This window comes from Rhinichthys klamathensis, unplaced genomic scaffold, assembly GCF_029890125.1.
Source record: "Rhinichthys klamathensis goyatoka isolate OS25496 unplaced genomic scaffold, OSU_Roscu_1.1 h1tg000021l_1, whole genome shotgun sequence".
Lineage (NCBI taxonomy): Eukaryota > Metazoa > Chordata > Actinopteri > Cypriniformes > Leuciscidae > Rhinichthys > Rhinichthys klamathensis.
In genome coordinates this window covers 1704158-1722856 of record NW_026606572.1, presented here as the reverse complement: position 1 = coordinate 1722856, position 18699 = coordinate 1704158, and the positions used below count along the sequence as shown (strand labels likewise).

General features: G+C 38.2%; 2 protein-coding genes across 2 annotated transcripts; both read left to right on the top strand.

Annotated features, from left to right (window-relative positions):
* Positions 1-14055: 14055 nt before the first annotated feature.
* Positions 14056-15481, top strand: LOC130076405 (uncharacterized). The gene is made up of 6 exons (XM_056241484.1): positions 14056-14159; positions 14379-14528; positions 14656-14801; positions 14903-15039; positions 15151-15244; positions 15335-15481. Exons 1-6 carry the CDS (start codon positions 14078-14080, stop codon positions 15464-15466), a joined length of 741 nt encoding a protein of 246 aa, XP_056097459.1. The 5' UTR covers positions 14056-14077; the 3' UTR covers positions 15467-15481.
* Positions 15482-15533: 52 nt separating this feature from the next.
* Positions 15534-17772, top strand: LOC130076414 (uncharacterized). The gene is made up of 4 exons (XM_056241494.1): positions 15534-15758; positions 15850-16021; positions 16159-16286; positions 17324-17772. The coding sequence occupies exons 1-4, from the start codon at positions 15657-15659 to the stop codon at positions 17639-17641; spliced, it is 720 nt and encodes a 239-aa protein (XP_056097469.1). The 5' UTR covers positions 15534-15656; the 3' UTR covers positions 17642-17772.
* Positions 17773-18699: the final 927 nt, after the last annotated feature.

Genomic DNA, 18699 nt, shown 5'->3' with positions numbered 1-18699 from the left:
AGTGCTGTGAGAAAAGGCTGTAAATCTCCACCTCCAACATCCTCACTCGCAATATAGCTTATACTAGCCGAGACTCCTTCTTTATGTGTACAGATGTGACGTAATGACGCAAAGACATGCTTGAATCTTCTGTGGAAATCCACCAGTACCACTGGAATTAAAAACATTATTACAAGCTTACCGTTTTGAATCGAGCTAAGGCAAGCAGATAGTTTTGAACACTGGCTGGTTATGTATTTGCTCAAAAAATTATTTAGGATATTTTTTAACCCAAAAAAGCTACGGACTGCAGCTTTAAATAAACTATTTTCATTTCCGGTTTCGATTTTGGCCGAGTGCATCCGGAATTTTTATTTCGGTGCATCAGTAGTATAAATATATTTACACAGGAATTACACAGGAATTAATTCGTTTTTCTGTCCAAAACACTTTGTGTTTTGTTTTTTTTGCAGTTCATTCTTAAACAATGTGCTTTATGTAAGAACATCTAAATCAACAGGTTTAATGCTAGTCAAAAATGCAATTTAATCTGCATATCAACCTGACAAATTACGTCAAAGAATTAAATTTAATTTTGTGGGTTAGATAAAGTAGATATGGATTACAAATGCATGTTACCACTTTTTTCCAGTGATACATTTTAGTGTGCCACCCTAGGATTTTTACCTTCCCCCCACTGGCCACCCCATTAAAAATTTCCCAGAGGCGCCTCTGAGCATAAGTGACTTCTTTCAAAAACATTAAAAAAATTTAATGAATAGGCCTATCTATATGTATACACTTTTTTTTTACAGTCAATGGTATACACACGTGACCATAAAATGACTTCCCTTCGATATACTTCGCTATAGAGGGATTCAGGTGTTCACTTTTGTTTGGAACGTACAAATGGCGCGCCCTTCCTGAAGGGCGCAAAAATGCTTTACCGCAACAAAATCTCATAAACGAAGATTTAATCCATTTAGAAAAGAAAAAAAATAACTTAAAGGGATAGTTCACCCAAAAAATGTAAATTCTGTCATCATTTACTCACAATCATGTTGTTCCAAACCTGTATGAGTTTATTTCTTCTGCTGAACACGAAAGAAGATATTTTGAAGAATGACAGTAACCAATCAGTTGATGGGCCCCATTGATTTCCATAGTTTTTTTTTTTTCCCATATAATGAAAGTGAATGGAAACTGACACTGCCATATTCTACCACAAAAGAAAGTGAAGATAAATGATGATATCATTTTAACTTCTGAACTATTAACTTCTGAACTATTCCATTAAACCACCCTTCAAGTTAATCCTTCATTCACATTGTAAATGTTTATTAAAGGCACACTCTATGCCTAAATATGTCACAGCATACAGCAAGTATTAAAGTCCAACTCTAGCATTTCATTTGATGTAATTATCGACCCGCTGGTTTTTCTAACAGATGGTTTTAAAAGGGACAAACAGTTCTGTGTTTTGCAGTATTTCTGCATTCCCTTCAACCACATCTGCTGCTGATTCTCTCACCTTTGCATCTGGTTGTATTCACACACATATTCTATATTCAAGACCGTCTCCTGCGGCACTGTGCGCTGTAACACATAGACCGTGATCAAGCAGTGTGTCTATACCAAAACCTCACTTCGTGTTTGCATCATGCCCTGTGATTCCCGCTCTCTCTGTTGGCTGTTAGTGCCTTTGGCATCTATTTCCTGGCCACCCAGTTGCATTGCCTTGTTCTCTGAAGAGGAATTTCTCATGATATGATGATGATGATGATATTTCTCTTTCTGTTCCCCGAAAAGGTGGTTTTACTACAACATCTTGTTAAGCCCCCCACTTCATTTCTTAATTTAATGAGCTGCAGAAAAATAAAATGTTTGTGGTGCTTGGAAAAACCACTTATGCTTACAGTTGACATTTTGTGTGTGTTTGAGTATGTGTGACAGAAAGAAAGGGACGGAGAGACAGAAAGAGAGAGGGAGCAAAGCAGGGTGCAGAGACAGAACTGGCAGCACCCTACTGTGATAGACTTAAGGAAAATAATATGTGGCTAATCTCTGTGTTTGAGTGTGTGTGTGTGTGGTCCATGAATAACATCTCCAACTTGACTGAGGTTCCTTTGTTTTACAGAAAGAGTATTAGTTTATTTATATTTTTAAGCAAATGAAAATCCAAATATATGTAACTTCAATAGAGTGTGGTTAAAAATAGAAACATAATATGCTCAATATGCATGTATTTTTGGTTAATTCAAAGATTATCTTTTTATGCATTTATTTAAATAATGGCTCAAAACTGATTTTTTGTGTGACAGTTTAACTTTCAACCAGTGTTCAGAACTTGCCTTTTTTTTTTTTTTTAATTGGTAAATAATTTTGATGATTTGGCTATTCCAAACAAGAAGTTGAACTGGAATCACAGGAAGAGAAATTAACTTGCAATTCAACACAGCTATATAATACATTCTTGGAAATTAAGTGTTCTCCACCCTGGTCCAAAAAGTTACTTTATTAATGTTGTGATGTTATGGAAGGAGCTTCAGATCCTGATGCATCCGAGTGAAGCTGATTATAAAAAAAAAAAAAAAAAACGTTGACTTGGACTTGATTCTATCCATCGGTTTTTGATGGAGGCATATCTTAATGCAAGTCGATTGTTAGTAAGAGATTTAGAAGAAGAGGGTTATGTGGACTAAATGATTGGAGAAGTCCGACATGCACCAGAGGGAAGTCTGTGGTTTTACCAGAGGATTGAGTTATGACATTTTAATGAAAGATTACGAGCTCAGAAAAAAAAAATCCTAAATGAAACGCATACATGGATGAATCGTTCACAATACGATCAATAACATGCATTTAGAAAATAGATAGGGGGGATTTTCATTTAATGCCAACTTTATGTATTTATTGACATAAGGCCCATAAACCTTTCAAATCTTCAAAATACTTTTAAAAAAATGTTCAAAATGCTTTTCTTGTCAATTTATTTGAATTTCAACCTATTGTAATTGTGCTTTCTTATGTCCAAATTCAAATTGCAATTCTGTCTCATGTTGGCTTCCTCAATTAAAATTCAGGAATTTAAAATTGAATTCTATTCTGAATGACACATAACCCTTCTATCAGCTGCATGCTGAAAGGCTGCCCGTCTGCTGCGTGAACGTCGACCTCTTTCATCGCCCTCCCCGATCACTAATTGTTCATCTCCTCACCGCAGATCTATCTGCATGGATCTGTTCTAAAAATCCTGGCCAAGTTTCAAGTAATAGAACCAGGGCCTATTGACCGCCCCTGATGTGCTGTGGAGAGAATGGGCAGGGTGGCTGTAACCAACAGCCCACCTGTGATAATATATAGAGGCAGGGGGCCATGGCCCACCACGGGGCAGGGCTAGGAGGGCACGGGCCTGGGGAGCGCAGGGACTTCAGCCTGCATCAACAGCTCCCTGACTCGCCAGCATCCTGACACTGACAGACAGGCCTTCCCCTCTGACACTGCAGCCCACAGGGCGCCTGCCACCCAAGTCGATGGATGGATAGATGGATTGATGAGAAGATGGATAGCTAGATGGATGACTTGGCTACTTGAATGAACAGTTCCGTTTAATTGAAAAGTTCTAAAGAGCGCCGTTGGAAATTTCCACGTATTTTAATTTATTTTTTCCCCTCCTACTTCGGTCCGTTAAGGAAAATAAACAGCTGGTGAGAAGTATTTTGTGTAAAGCAATGTTTGCTCCTGAGAGAAGAGTCTGCTTTCCATTACAGCTAGGTCTGACTAGCCTGCAGCACCGAAAGACACAGTAGTCCAAGCAGACAGGGCCGGACTTTGGGTGGGCTATAGCGGAGTTATCTCTTTCAGTGTTCTTACTTCAGAACGGCACACTTCTGCTCCGTTCGCTGAGACCCGAGGCTTCACGGCGAGCTCAGGCCACCAGACGTCCCTCTCAGCTGTGGGGAACATGTGCTGTGGTCCTCCTGCCTGTCAGAGGCGAATGCGTGACTGTTTTCAAACAGGCAGGGAAGCAGCCAGCCGTGTGTGTCTGTGTGGTGCTGAGGTGGGAGGGGGTCGTCCCTCAGGAGGGATGTGTTTCAGCACCTTGTCTCCTTCTCTGTTTTAGCGCTGACAGAACAGGAGGGAAGGAGTGACGGGGGTGGAGAAAGGGTCTCTGCTCTCTCACTCCCATCTGCTGTCTTCACTCTCCCGCTATCATACAGTAGAGCACGAGTGGGGTTAAAGATCACGTTTAAGGTCATGTGCTCGGAGAAGCTAAACTTCATATAATTCAGGAGCATTTCGATCTCAGCCAGTAGAGACTCGCACACACAACGGAACATCTTACACTATACTGTTCAAAGGTTTGGGGTCTGTAAGATTTTTATTGTTTTTGAAAGAAGTCTCTTATGCGAGCAAAAATACAGTACAAACTGTAATATTGTGATATATTGTTACAATTTAAAATAGTTTTATATTTTAATATATTTAAAAAATGACATTTATTATTATTTTCAGTGTCAAGTGATCCTTTAGAAATAATTCTAATTTGCTGATTTGGTGCTCAAGAAACATTTATTATTATCAATGTTAAAACCTTTTTTTTACAAAAACTGATACACTTTTCGCAGGATTCTGATTATAAATGTCTTTAATGTCTTTTTGATCAATTTAATGCATCCTTGCATGAAGTATTCATTTCTTTTAGATAAAAAAAAATCTTACTGACCCCAAACATTTGAATGTTAGAGTACATTTGACATTTTTATTTATACTATAAGTGTATTAAGGTAATGAAAAAGACTTACATCAAGACAAGTTGTGCACATCAGAAGATATCAGGTGGCTGCCATGACGGAGATCGCAAAGAAAGAAAATTGCATGCTTTTGATTAGATGTCACAATCAATAAATTGACAAGCTTCATTTTTCTTTTTCTTTTTACTTTCATACTTCTTTTACATCATTTTTTTAGGTTTGATGATTGCATGTTAATTATTGGAATTATGATTTCCAGGTCTCTGAATCCATAATGATGTGTAGAGCGCTGATACAGGAAAAATTAGACTTTTTCCAATTTGACCACAGAAAACACTGGTTATAAGTGGATGGACATTATTATCACGGTCTCCCTTTTATGTGAAAAAAAACCTCATTTAAATGGAAATTTCACTCTAGTATTTCCAAAATTTCCCTCTTATTCCAAAAGCATGTTTTTTCAGATTCAGGATGTAGGAAAACAATTGCTTTAGACAGTGATTCATTCTTTCTTTCTTTCTTTCTTTCTTTCTTTCTTTCTTTCTTTCTTTCTTTCTTTCTTTCACACATAACCTGATGGGTTAACTAGTTCTTGCACTTCCTGACTCAGCAGCATGGACTGGTGGCAGATTCTGGATAGACCAGCGAGATTTGGTTTATTTTGGCCGTGCATGCAGCTCTTTGATGATTAAATCATTTATTGGTTCAGGCATCATTACATTAGGCATTGCTAATAGCCCCATCACACTTCACGCATACCAAACTGATGACTGATAGACTACCACTGCTCAGTTACACATCAAAATCCAGCAAAAGTTGGGTTTCCTTCTTTTGTAAGGAATCCAATTATAGCTAGCTATATGTACAGTCATGAAGTCAAATACAATATCATACAATCATGCCGTAGTCTGAACTTGTACTATTGTTGTATTGAACTCGTTGTATTGTTTTTGTACATTACATAATCACTTTCTGATGTATGTTGCATAGCTGCACAAAATCGCTGTATTCTAATCTAAAAGTAAGGAAAACGAGGAAAAATGCAAATGTGCTATTTCATAAGATGATAAAAGGTATGTTTAAAGTCACTATGAAATCAAAATGGATATTTCTTGTTATGGAAATATTGCAGTATTTATTGTGATTTATCCATGCACATCATTGTTTTTTGTAGTAATGTGCCCTTATAACCTTAAATCAAAATAACTTCCCCTCCTTTTTGCAATGAAATCTCTTCTCTGATGATGTGTTTACTGGCGTGAGGGCTGGACAACCTGTCACTCACATGACATCACAGCAATAGCAACTACAACCATCCATTGATCCAATCAATTCCCAATGGACAAAATCTAGTCCCGTCCTACGTTATTTCTTGTTCGAGAAGCTGTTTCACTCAGATATATACTTCACAATAGAGAAGAAAAGGCTTGCAGATTCCATTTCATGCCGACTTTAAAAGGAAAGGAGCAACAGCTGTCTTTATAGGTGTTACTGCGGAATAAGAGAAAGAAGGGAGGAGAAAGACAGACAGAGAAAAGGAGGCACTGTAACATTGGAACAGGACTCTGATTATATCCAGATAGCCTGGTTTCACCACAGTGCATCATTACAAAGTACCCCTCTTCTGAATCTACTTTCTCTCTCACACACACACACACACACACACGCTGCTCTAAGCAGTACATTATAAAGCATGCATCAATGTGTGTGTGTGTGTGTGTGTGTGCCCTTTTTAGGCCCTGCTGCTGTCAGCAGGCTCCTCTTCAGAGTATGTAAAGGGTATCACTTTACAGTGAAGTCACAGGCCTGGAACCACCTCTCTGCAGCAAACCCTGTAATTTCTATTTGCATCTTATTTCAACGTAATCTCTTTACATTCTTCACGGGAAACACAAAGCTGCTGTTGTTGTTAAGTGGGGGGAGACCTTGGCATCTTATAGAAGAAGGTGCAGAGATAGTTAAATGGTACAGTATGTCTCAGTTTAAGGAGGATGTACATTGTACAGCCCATGTATATGAACAGAATCAAGGAAACAGATACACAGTAGCTGCCGACCTGCCGTCCACCTTGTGGTGACAACTGTTCATTGGCTAGGCTGAAATTCAGAGAAGACATTGTCCACATTATAATTTGCTGCTCTACTGTCATAATTCCAAATGTACAGAAAATGACATGACTGCAGGCGATACAAAATCACTAAGCCCAAAATAGAAGCGCCAATATTCTTTAGGTTCATGACTCTTCTTGACTCTCAAGGAAATTAGCTGGTTCAATGACACACAAGGCGACGACAAAAACCTCTTTGAGCGTTTGCATGTAATTAGAAACATAATTAAAATGTACAATATGTGGCTCTGAGAAGACGCAGGATCTGCTGGCTGGTTTACAGCTGTTTTCCTGAACAATTTAGTGGGGAGAAAGCCAGCCATACCCACCACAGCTGGAATCTTGTTTCATATCCTAGACGGCTGTCCAAAGATTAACAATAATTTAATAGAACCCATAAACATCTCAGATGGATAAGTAAATCATTACAAGCAGTGACAAATATAACAGCACCAATCATTTTCTATAGCTTCTATATGTGTTCATTTTTACATAGATTTCACTATAATGATGATAAATTTATATTTGAAAGAAGTAGCAGATATTTTGGTTTATTGCTGGTGTATCTACTATTCATATAAATATATTAATATAAACATACATACGTCTCTTTGGAGTGCCTAATAGCCTACATAAAATAAAGTTTCCATAAACAAGATTAATAATAATATGTTTTGAAAAACAAATATAGAAGAGAGACATTATCCCATTCATACCTGAGAAAGACTTGCAGTGTGCTAGTCAACAAGCTTTCTATGCTGGCGATTTTTACTGCAAAATGTAAATCTTAAAGCATAAAAACTGAATTTACATTTCCAAACAACTATTTTGTATTACCTGCACATTTTTACAGCTGGTTTTTAATTTTGTTTAAAGATCATGTGAGCTTGTGCCCAGAACCTGCTGGTTATGATAGCTCAGACCATTAACTGAAAACATTTCCGTGCCAATCTGAATATGTATATTTTTCCCCATTAATGAAATCACTATGTGTATTCAACTTTTACAATTTCTAGCTACTTGTCCAAGTCCTGGATTTTACATGAAGGTTAAATAGGTGTGAGTGTTACAAAATAAAGGCGTGAGCTACTGGTCTTATAGGAACAAACTTTCAAAGTGTCAAAATATCTGACACATTTGTAGTTTCTTTCTTGGACACTAATACTTCCCAGTATTAGGAAGCATGCTGAGTAGTAATAGGCAAGGTAATATAAATAAAAAAATGCCTTGGAACATTCAGATCGGTTGAGACAACGTAAGTGGTAACAGCACCATACATGATCACCATCCTGAGGAAAAATATAAAGGATTTACAGGATAAAATATTTTTAAAATAAAAAGTTAGATTGTACACGTGGTTTATAATGTGATTTGTATAAAATTATAGATCACCATATCATGTAAATGACCAGATGGGGACTGTTCTTCTAACACTATCCAGTGTATTTAAAAAATGGCACAGTGCACAGATTTACAATTGACACAAATGTGAAACTACGGTAATGTAATTTTAAATTAAATAGAGATTAAAACTGAAACATTATTTTTTAATAATGAAAAATAGAGATTAAAACTGAAACATTATTTTTTAATAATGAAAAATAGTGTAATTAATCAAAACAAATGAAAATTTTAAATGAAAAAGGAACTATAGCCTATTCAACTATTCTAGTAAAAAAAAAAAAAAATCAAATACACAATTACCAAATCCACTAAGAGTCTTTGAACATTCATGAAGGTAAGCTGCAGAGGTCTGTTGACTTACAAGAAGATAGACTTACAAAACAAAAGCAACACAAATATAGCCTATGGGTTTTGTAAATGTTTTTGAACTAGATCGCAGATTTACGAGCACTGTTTAAAGCCTAATAGCCTACTCATTATGAACTTTAATTCATAGCTCATATTAGTGTTTTTTGCGTTTAAAATTCTTAACCGCCTTACAACCAATGGTAAACAAACTCTTCCTCACAGCTCGGAGGTCGTGGGTCAGTTGCGTGATCATAGGTCACCATCTAGTGGAGAGAGACTGCAATCAGTCATTCAATACAGAACAAACACAGAGGATCTTGCTCTAAGTTAATTAGCCGTAAGAGCACTGATAGGGACGGGGCATATAATGAAGCTCATCTAGACCGCATTGCACGGGTGAATGAGCCGACAGCGCACTGCGCTAATGGAAATGATAGACATGATTAGCCTGTAATGTGCGCTGAATGAGGGTATCAGATATCATAGGAAATGCAAAGACAGCACGGAGAAGGTGCATTTATGGGGCACTACATCTGTGCATCAGCATCCTAATGAAAACAATCTTCATTCCTGAGCAATCAGGACCCGCAAGGCATAGAATAGGCCACGCACTGCAGAGTCGCGCGCGAGAGTGGCCAGCGTTGCCGTGGAAACCGAATACTCAGCATGTAGATAATGTGATCTATCGATGCCATCTGGAAAAGATTGGGCCTTGGTGCCGTAACTGCCTCTCTACCGATATAGGAGGGGGATCCATTACCATATTTATTTGTGCTGCTAAACTTAGTCCTTGAATGGGATTATGTAGTGGCGGATTGAGAGTATATCCTAAACAAACACGTATATTAAAGCAGGATTTGGAGTATAGCCTGAACAATAATGGATTTACAAGACAAGAGTGTTTCGCTCCCTTTTTCACAAGCTCTCCATTTTTCAAAAATTGAATCCAGACTTTTGGGGGGTGAGTCTTTTTGCTATGAGAGCAGTGAGGGGGTGGGATCTGGCCATGGTATTTATCATATTTGAAAAATCTAGTTTGATGGGGGAGGGGGACGAAGAGTCAAGCGACGCTACTCCATCAAACTCGCAGTCTTGGACAGAGAATCATACATGAGTTGCTTGAGGCACAAACATGAGGTCCCGCTCCAGCTCTGTAAAAATGGTAACTGGTGTCATCCAGCTTATTTTTCGACGAATGCAAGACTCTTCCTTTGCCCTTCCAGTCATGTCCTGATGAAGCAGCAGTCCATGTGTTCAAAGTAAGGACTGGTGAAGTGGTCTGGCCCACAGACTGACAGCAGCCTTGAAAGTGAGTTTACAGTGAGCTCACTTTATCTACTGTTCAGACTGCTTTTCCCATTTAGATTCCCTCCTGAAATCCTCGCCTCCTTTCAGTGTCACAAAATAACAGATTCTCCATCCCTTGACCTCTGTTTTTATCTAGTTCACCCTCTGTGCAGATAAACTTAACGTACTCATGAAGTCAAGAGTGATGAGTGGTCACACAACAGAGACAGAGGTGAACAAATGTCCTCTCTGAAACACTTCTCAAATTATAACTTTCAAATTTGGCTCTAAAATAGCCTACACATGGAACACAATACTTTGTATTTGGGATCATTCCTCTTTTTTTTTTCTTTATGAGGTTAACAAAATACACACACATCTATATATGTTTTCAACATTGATAGTGATAAAAAAAAAATCTTGAGCAGCAAATCAGCGCATTTGAGTGATCTGAAGGATCATGATGTTACCCTGACACTGGAGTAATGATGCAATAGAAAAGGATGCCTATTATGTCCTTTAGCTGCTTAGGAGTGTCTGTGACATTAGTCACTTTCTGTTTAGTAAAATTTGTTAATTTGCTGTGCATTTTCAGTGCTTTGGCCAGTAATTAAGGCAGTACTTCCTTATCATGGCATGCTTGTTTTTCACAGACTTCTGTCCAGTAAGTCCCTACATATTGTATATCTAAGCCAATTAGGACCAGGTGATGGGAAAACCAGAGAGGATCCGGAGATCCTGCTGAGGAGAGATAAGAAAATGATGGATGATAGACAAACACCTGCTCCTGTCATCATTAAAACAAACATCTTCCTTTGAGGGGGAGGGGGGAGGGGGGGGGAGGGGGGGGGGGGGGGGGGGGGAGGGGGGGAGGGGGGGGGAGGGGGGGGGGGGGGGGGGAGGGGGGGAGGGGGGGGGGTATAGCATAGTCTGTCAAAGGCTTCTTTCTCTCTTGTTCTTTGTATTTCCCTCTCTTTTTCTCATCATCTGGTATTGATATTTCTTTCTCTGTCCTCAACTTACCTATCAGATGTGAGTAGTGAGGGTTGTAGAGCAGATTTTTAAAACTGTGTGTCTAGGACATTATACCCATTTATACACAAATACACATTTGAAAGGATGAAGCGTATAAAAATGCAAAAAAATAAGTATTTTTGTTTTGAATAATATTTCATTCGGATACCTGTACTGATAATGGAGAAGAGAAGTATGTTCTGAATGGGAAAAGTGGCGCCAATTAGGGCCTCTTGCGGGCCAAGAGGAAGTGGGGCTGCCAGGTCTCCTTTCCCCTGCGATCCTTCACCCTGAAATGGCTGGCCGGGACCTCCCCGGGGTAGGCCACCTCCCCTGGAGCTCCCAGGGTGTGAGATGCCAAGTCCAATCTCTCTGCCCTGTAGCCAGAGGACAGTAGAGAAGATAGGGGTGTCATGCTGCTGTTTCTTCTGTCTTAAAGCTGCAGTCCGTAGCTTTTCCTCTTTGTCGCCATCTCTCTGTTCGAAATCTGTAACTGCAGTGATTCGCGGAATTATCATCTTTACGTGGGTTGTAAATCGCCATGAAACAGCGCGGATGAACACAGTGTTTTGAGGCGAGTGGTGCTGTCAGTCACCGCGCTGTGTGGATACTGTCATACAGAATCACAGATTCACTTTTTGAAAGTTTGACCAACATAAAAATTTTCATAAGAAAATGTCTTCTGAACAAGTAAGTAACATCCATTTTTGTTCTGACCAACTAAGGGGGAAAAAGCATTCGACATGATAAGCTTCGTTAGATTTAATCAACGCGATTTACAGCAACCGTGCAAATTATAGCCTACTTTGTTCTCAAATTGTTCATGTTAACAACATCACATCAGCATTGCGTGAATAATGTTAAATTTAATGTGTTTTATGGTTACCTGTGTAGTTCAGAATTCATATTCTCCATAATAGCAAAACGAGAAAGGCACAACAAAGGAAACTCCATAACTGTGAATTAAGAAAACGTACTGTTACACAATTTAACTAATTTGAAATGTCTTAACTTACTTGTTCAGCAGAAAAAAGCCGTCACTTCTTCCGTTTTGAACCCTTCAAAACACGGAGTTCACGCACTTTTCAAAAGCCCCGCCGATGTTTAAATCCTTGTGTTCGCATGAGACGGTTTCTTTCTCTTTCTCTAGCCACCTTAAATCCGAAGTAGGCTACGAAGTCTTTTGGGTTTTATAACTGCTGAATCTCCAGTTGACACTGATGATTGCTGTTTGGATCTTTCTGGATGCCATAAGTTTAATTATGTAAAGTGCTGCGAGAAAAGCCTATACATCTAAACATCTCGTCGCGCGCAGTATAGCCGGCTAGCCGAAACTCCTTCTTTACAGTGGGTACTCAACCAGAATAATACTTTTACCTTACAGGTATGTGTACGCAGGGCCGTATTAAGACAGTGTGGTGCCCCTGGGCACTATACCTCAAAAGGCCCCCTATATTCAAATGTGTCAATTAAAAATGTACATAAATTAATTGACAGCGTTAATTCACGTTTGCCCAAAAATAATAATAAATCTATCAGGTTTCTTACCTCTACAGGCATGAAAAGGGGTCAGGGGTGAAAAAGGTGAGAAGGATATTACCCCTCTAGGGGGGTCCGGGGGCATGTCCCCCCGGAAGAATTTTTTTAAATATTCCATATTTTATAGCATCAATCTGATGCATTTTGAGATGCATTTTTTTTGCCAACCTGGGGAGAGTTGGAGAAACTTAACTTCAGCCATGAGTCAAAAATATTATGGCCTCCGTAGCGTTAGCTAATAATTTCCCACCAGAGCTTTAGCTAGCTGGCTAATGTTGCGTTCTCTCCTGATGTGTTCAACTCAATTCATCAAGCTGTAACTAACGTTAGCAAAGCCTATGTCAACAGAGCTCCTGGGTAACTTAGATATAGCCTACCAGAAAATATTAGGGATGTCCCGATACCATTTCTTCTGAACCGATCCAATCCGATACCAAAAAGTCTGAGTATTGAATTATACCGATCCGATACCAGCGCAGTTAAAAATAAAAATAAAAAAATCAAGTAGAATTTCTATAACTCTGTGTGTTGAACTGATAATCACTATTTTCTGTTAAACACAATCTACTTAATACAGACAACTTCATTATAAAGAAAAACAACAAATAAAAAAAAATATGATCATAACCTACACAGTAAAAAATGGGGTGTTAATATTTCAGAGTAAACATATTTTAACCCAGATAGAGTATTTTCAACATTTTGGAGAGTAAAGTTGCTCTATCAGTGGAGTTAAAAGTGAGTGTAAAAAAATCTGTAGAAACGCAGCAATTTCAACTCTACAGCAGTGATGAATACCCGCCACTCTGCTGTGCTGAAGTTTGGCACGTATGTCGGTGGAGGAAGATTGCGATTGAGCGTTATACGACTGATATACTAGGTAAGTAAAGTTAACATCCCTGTGTTGCCAACACCAAAACGGTGTTTTTTTAACATTACATCATTTTAGAGTTTTGCTGATATTAGTTAAGGGTCATCATATTACAAGTAAGGTTATAACCAGCTATAGCAATCCGTGTCGGTAACTGTTTCTATAGCAATCCGTGTCAGTAATGTGTTGCAATATTTTCACGATTGAAGTTGGTCGGAACGATTTGCGTAAAATAACGTTAGCTAGGTCGCCATAACAACAAAAGATTTAATAGAGTTAATAGCTTTTCTTAGCTAACGTATTTTTTTTAGCTTCCCAGGCAACGTTAATCTGTTTTTTTTTATATAACGTTACTGGTAATATTAGCAATTGAATGCTTCTGATAGTTAATGTTGGTCTTATGAAACGATAACTTAGATCACTGATTGCATGACGTGTTTGTTTAACATAGCTATTTTAATGGGTTAACGTTGTTCGAACTAAAATATCTAATGAGCTAGCTAACTTTGGCACAGTTATTTGGTAGCTAATGGGACACCGTACGTGCCTCTAAACTTTAACTAGCCTAAACCTATTTGCTGCAGAAAATAGCCTAACGTTATATTCAACCAGCACAACTTTGTCTTCTTCAGCCGCCCTTTGTATTTGCAGTGTATATCTAAGTAATGCGAAGTGCATTGCCACTACTGAGAGAAATGGATAAGTAACTTTTAGTTGAACCAGCCCTGAATGATGATTTTGAATATATATATTTTCTTTGTTAACAGGGGCAAAATGCTGTTGCGTGTTCAATTCGGCGAAGAGCAGAAATACGTCAAGCTGTCTGAGCTGACATTCGATGCTTTCTTGAAAGAAGGTGGGTACATTAGGTTAACGCAATATACATCACCCAATTACAAAATAATAAAGCATTAACCTATTATGTTATGATATAGTTAGGTCAATAATCATGTGTGTTCAAAATCGGGTGCAGATACTTGTCTTTCATCTTTTTGTGAATACAAACTTAAATATGACCTTCTGATTCTTGTGACAAGGGAATGCATGTTTTTTTTTAATAAACTTTTTTAAACAGCATGTCTAAAATTCAACATACCAGAAAGCAGGCAGCCAGACATTAAGGTTTATGACCAGTCAGACACAGAAGTTGACACAGAGGTTTTTGAAGAAATAGTGAAGGAGTCACCTGGAACTTTCAGAATCATGCTGGGCAATGGAGGACTTGGTATTCATTCAGACAATTCACAAATTATTTTGTTTAGTTTAAAGGCCGGAATGAGAATATTTATTGTCTTAAAAATAACTGATTCTTGTAATATGTTTATATTTTGTACAAATTTCATAATGAACAGGTGCCTCTCAATCATCATCATGCTCGGGTACATCTGATGACACCGTCATCCTGAATTTAATGATGTGTGACCCTGTTGAAGAAGTAGCCGCTGACGAAGGAAGCCAGCCTAAAAGGCCATGCCACATAAACTACGAGGCAAAAGCGGTAAGTGGTGGAAATTGCTGTTAAGTCCAATCTGAATGTTGTTTCACATGCATTACATATGGTTTCACAATAACGGAAAGCACATTTTATTCCACCTATAGTTGATTGAAAAAATCCTAACATCAAAGCCTGGTGGTGAACGCATTATGCAAGAGTATGGAAAAACCAAATCTCTGACAGATGCCACCAGAAGACAGATGATTAACATACTTGCTGCTGAGATGACAGAAACACATGGGTAAGCATTAAGGGGCTGTAAAGAAACATTGTTATTATTTTACAGTTATTAATTATGTAAATTGTTTTGTGCAATGTCAATTGAAGTATGATGTTTGAATTCATTTGCTAGGACATCCCCCCCCAAAAGTGTCAGAGTGATGTATGCACAGGGGATAGTAGCTTTGTTTCCCTATCTAGAAGACCCATACTCACAACATGGATATGTAAGTAAATGGGTTATTGCAACATTATGCACATATTCACTCTTTGAAATGTTAATAGTACTCCTTTATAATTTATTTATAATCACATAGGAACATTACTACGATCCGGAGAGTGGTTCGGGATACCTTGCATGGCGATTGAAGACCATACAAAGAAAAACAGCAGAGGAAAGAGGTGCCTCAGTCAGCAAATCTCCTAAAGATATGTTTACTGATCAGTGACATGTGATTATAATGGTGACCTGTGAATTGTACAGAAATTAGTTCTTAACATTGTATTTTGTCTTAAGTTGGTGGGCCAGGCCGTGGTCGTCAGCCCTTCACCTATGACAGAGAGCTATCTGATGAGGATGTGGAAGCAGCTATTGCTGTTTTGAGACACTCTGCTGATGAAAAGACTGTCCGTGAGAAGATGAAAATGACCTTCATTTATCGGCAAGCAATGGTCAACGATGAAGCCAAATCATCAGATGTCTTCTTGGTCTTTCCACGATTTCTGGACACACCAGGACTGGTATGACATCTTAATAATTCACTGCATCACCAAAATATCCAATGTAGCATTAGGTATCACTCATCACTTCTGTCTATGTGTTACATTGCAGATAGAACAAGATTTCAGACTTCTGTTTGGTGAGGCCACGGCCAACAAATTCTTGGAGAAGTGGCCAACCACTTTCAAAGCAAAAGTAATAAAGGAAAGCCATGGACTTGTACCCACCACAGAACTCTTGGATTTAATGCGCAATGCTGAGTCAGCTGCTGAAGTTGAGAATGGTATGAATGGAACCGTTTTACTTTTTATTGTGGGAAATGTAGGTGTGTAGTGTACGTTTTCGTATTGGTGCAAGTTGTCAATTTGAATGCTATGCTATGGTATAATGTTAACCAGGTTTTTATTTACTTATTTTTAGGCTGGGACAGTGACATGTCTGCCATCTTGCTGCTGCTACATTTGCTACCACCATCTGCACAAGGTAGAAAGAGGCCGGGAAAGCTGTCTGCATATCAAGCTGTAGATCAGCTCATCAGATTTCAAAAGGTATGCTTAAAGGATTAGTTCACTTCTAAAAAAAATTTTGCTGATTATTTACTAACCCCCATGTCATCCAAGAGGTCCATGTCTTTCTTTCTTCAGTCGAAAAGAAATTAAGGTTTGAGGAAAACTTTCCATGATTTTTCTCCATATAATGGACTTCCATGGTGACCAACGGTTTGAGGGTTCAAATGAGGGTTCAAAGTCTGTCTCAATGCAGCTTCAAAGTCTCGACATGATCCCAGTAGAGAAATAAGGTTCTTATCTAGCGAAACGATCGGTCGTTTTCAAAATCAAAATAAAAATAATATACTTTTTAACCACAATTGTACGTGTTGTAGAATCTCAAGATCCGCCACGCATTACGTCATGACGTCGGAAAGGTCACGCGGGACATAGATGTAAGCCGGTTCAAAAAGGTAGGGAAGCGTGAAAAACTCAATCTCATTTTCTCCTTTACTTTCAAAATCGTCCGACATCATTGTTTATTATTTATTAATATATTTTTTTTGTAAAGGGCGTTTATATTAGTCTTTGCCGCCTACGTCCCACGTGACCTTTCCGACGTCATGACGTAATGTGTGGCGGATCTTGAGATTCTACAACACGTACAATTGTGGTTAAAAAGTATATTATTTTTATTTTTATTTTGAAAACGACCGATCGTTTCGCTAGATAAGAACCTTATTTCTCTGCTGGGATCATGTCGAGACTTTGAAGCTGCATTGAGACAGACTTTGAACCCTCATTTGAACCCTCAAACCGTTGGTCACCATGGAAGTCCATTATATGGAGAAAAATCATGGAATGTTTTCCTCAAACCTTAATTTCTTTTCGACTGAAGAAAGAAAGACATGAACATCTTGGATGACATGGGGGTTAGTAAATTATCAGCAAATAATGTTTTCAAAGTGAACTAATCCTTTAACAGTTGTTTAAAATATATCTTCCATCACCTCAATCTTGTGCACAGTTTGAGGTGATCTGATCTATTGTCAGAAGTTAGTCACCAAAACAATTCTGTTAAATGTGTTTTGTTGTAGGTTGGAACCAGTGTGCAGCAGCATCTAGACAACATCACCCAAAGCAGTCAGCCCTACCTTCTCGCCCAGGGATCCACACAGAGCACCATTCACTCCTACTTCATTGTGGTTGACAAGCATGCACTTCCATGCAAGGCAAAAGGTTCAGTTGGCGCTTTTGACGAACTCTTTAAAGCCCATTACGTCTTTGGTACGTCATACAGTTCTTCCCTGAGCAGCTTTTTCACTTTTGTGCAAACAACCATCTATAACATCGACATGGGGGAAACAAAGGAGACTCCTAGAGTTGCGGAGTTGCGAGCAAGAATGGTGCGTTAGTTGAGATACAACTATGAAGTGTTTTCTTTGCAAAAGTGACCATGGAAGTCCAAACAACCTTGTTAAGCACTTTAAGGTACTTCATGGGCTATGTACAGGCAGGACTCTTTTTTTGAATTGTGGTCCAGAAGGATGCTCACGTTCTTTTGGTAGTTTTTCTGGTTTAAGAAAGCATCTCAATTTGTGCCATGGAAGCAGTTTAGTTGATTCTGTGCAAAATATGATCTTTCATATCCTCAAAGTACCGTTAATACAAGTAATGTTTCTCATGTTGAAGAGTCGACTGAACATTTAGAGGCTGAGTCACAGTTATCTTCGCCATACATTGTTAATAGTCGTTCAGCTGTAATTTCTGATCTAAAGGCAGCAGGTGTTGCTCAAAGTACACTGAATTCTGTAATAATTTTCGTGGAAGAGATCTTGCTTTCTCTGGTAAACATTTTTATGATGAAGATATACATGTTTCTGTCAGAGACAAGGCAATGGGTTTGCAATGTAAAATCCTGTCTTATTTTTTGTTACAATAAATGGTGAGTGCTGTGATCTATTGTGCTTGTTTTCATTTGATACTAGTTGATAGTTCTATAATTCAGTAACACTGCATCTTATGATTTTATATTTTTTTTAAACACTAGAGAAATGAAAAGTAAATATTACACTTGAAAAGTGTCATTTTTTTAAAAGTAAAATTGTTGTTAAATTAACTCTATACAGTGTAATCATATTACTCTTAACAGTGCAATTAAACTACAGTGTTAAATACTTTTACACATTTCATTGTTCTTTTTTACACAATATTGAGTAGAATTAACTCTAAAAACTTGACACTGACCAAAGAGTAAATTTTACACTGATTTCGAGTGGGACCAAATGTTATCTGAAACAGAGTCAAATTCAACTCTATAGGAGTTAAATTAACACTTCTATTTTTACTGTGTATGACAAAAATTCTATTATATAAACTAGATTAGTGGGTAACTCAGCAGTAAAATTTAGTCTAGAAAAATCACAAGTGCACAATAATTGTATAAAATCGAACATTTAGTGGAAAAAAAAAC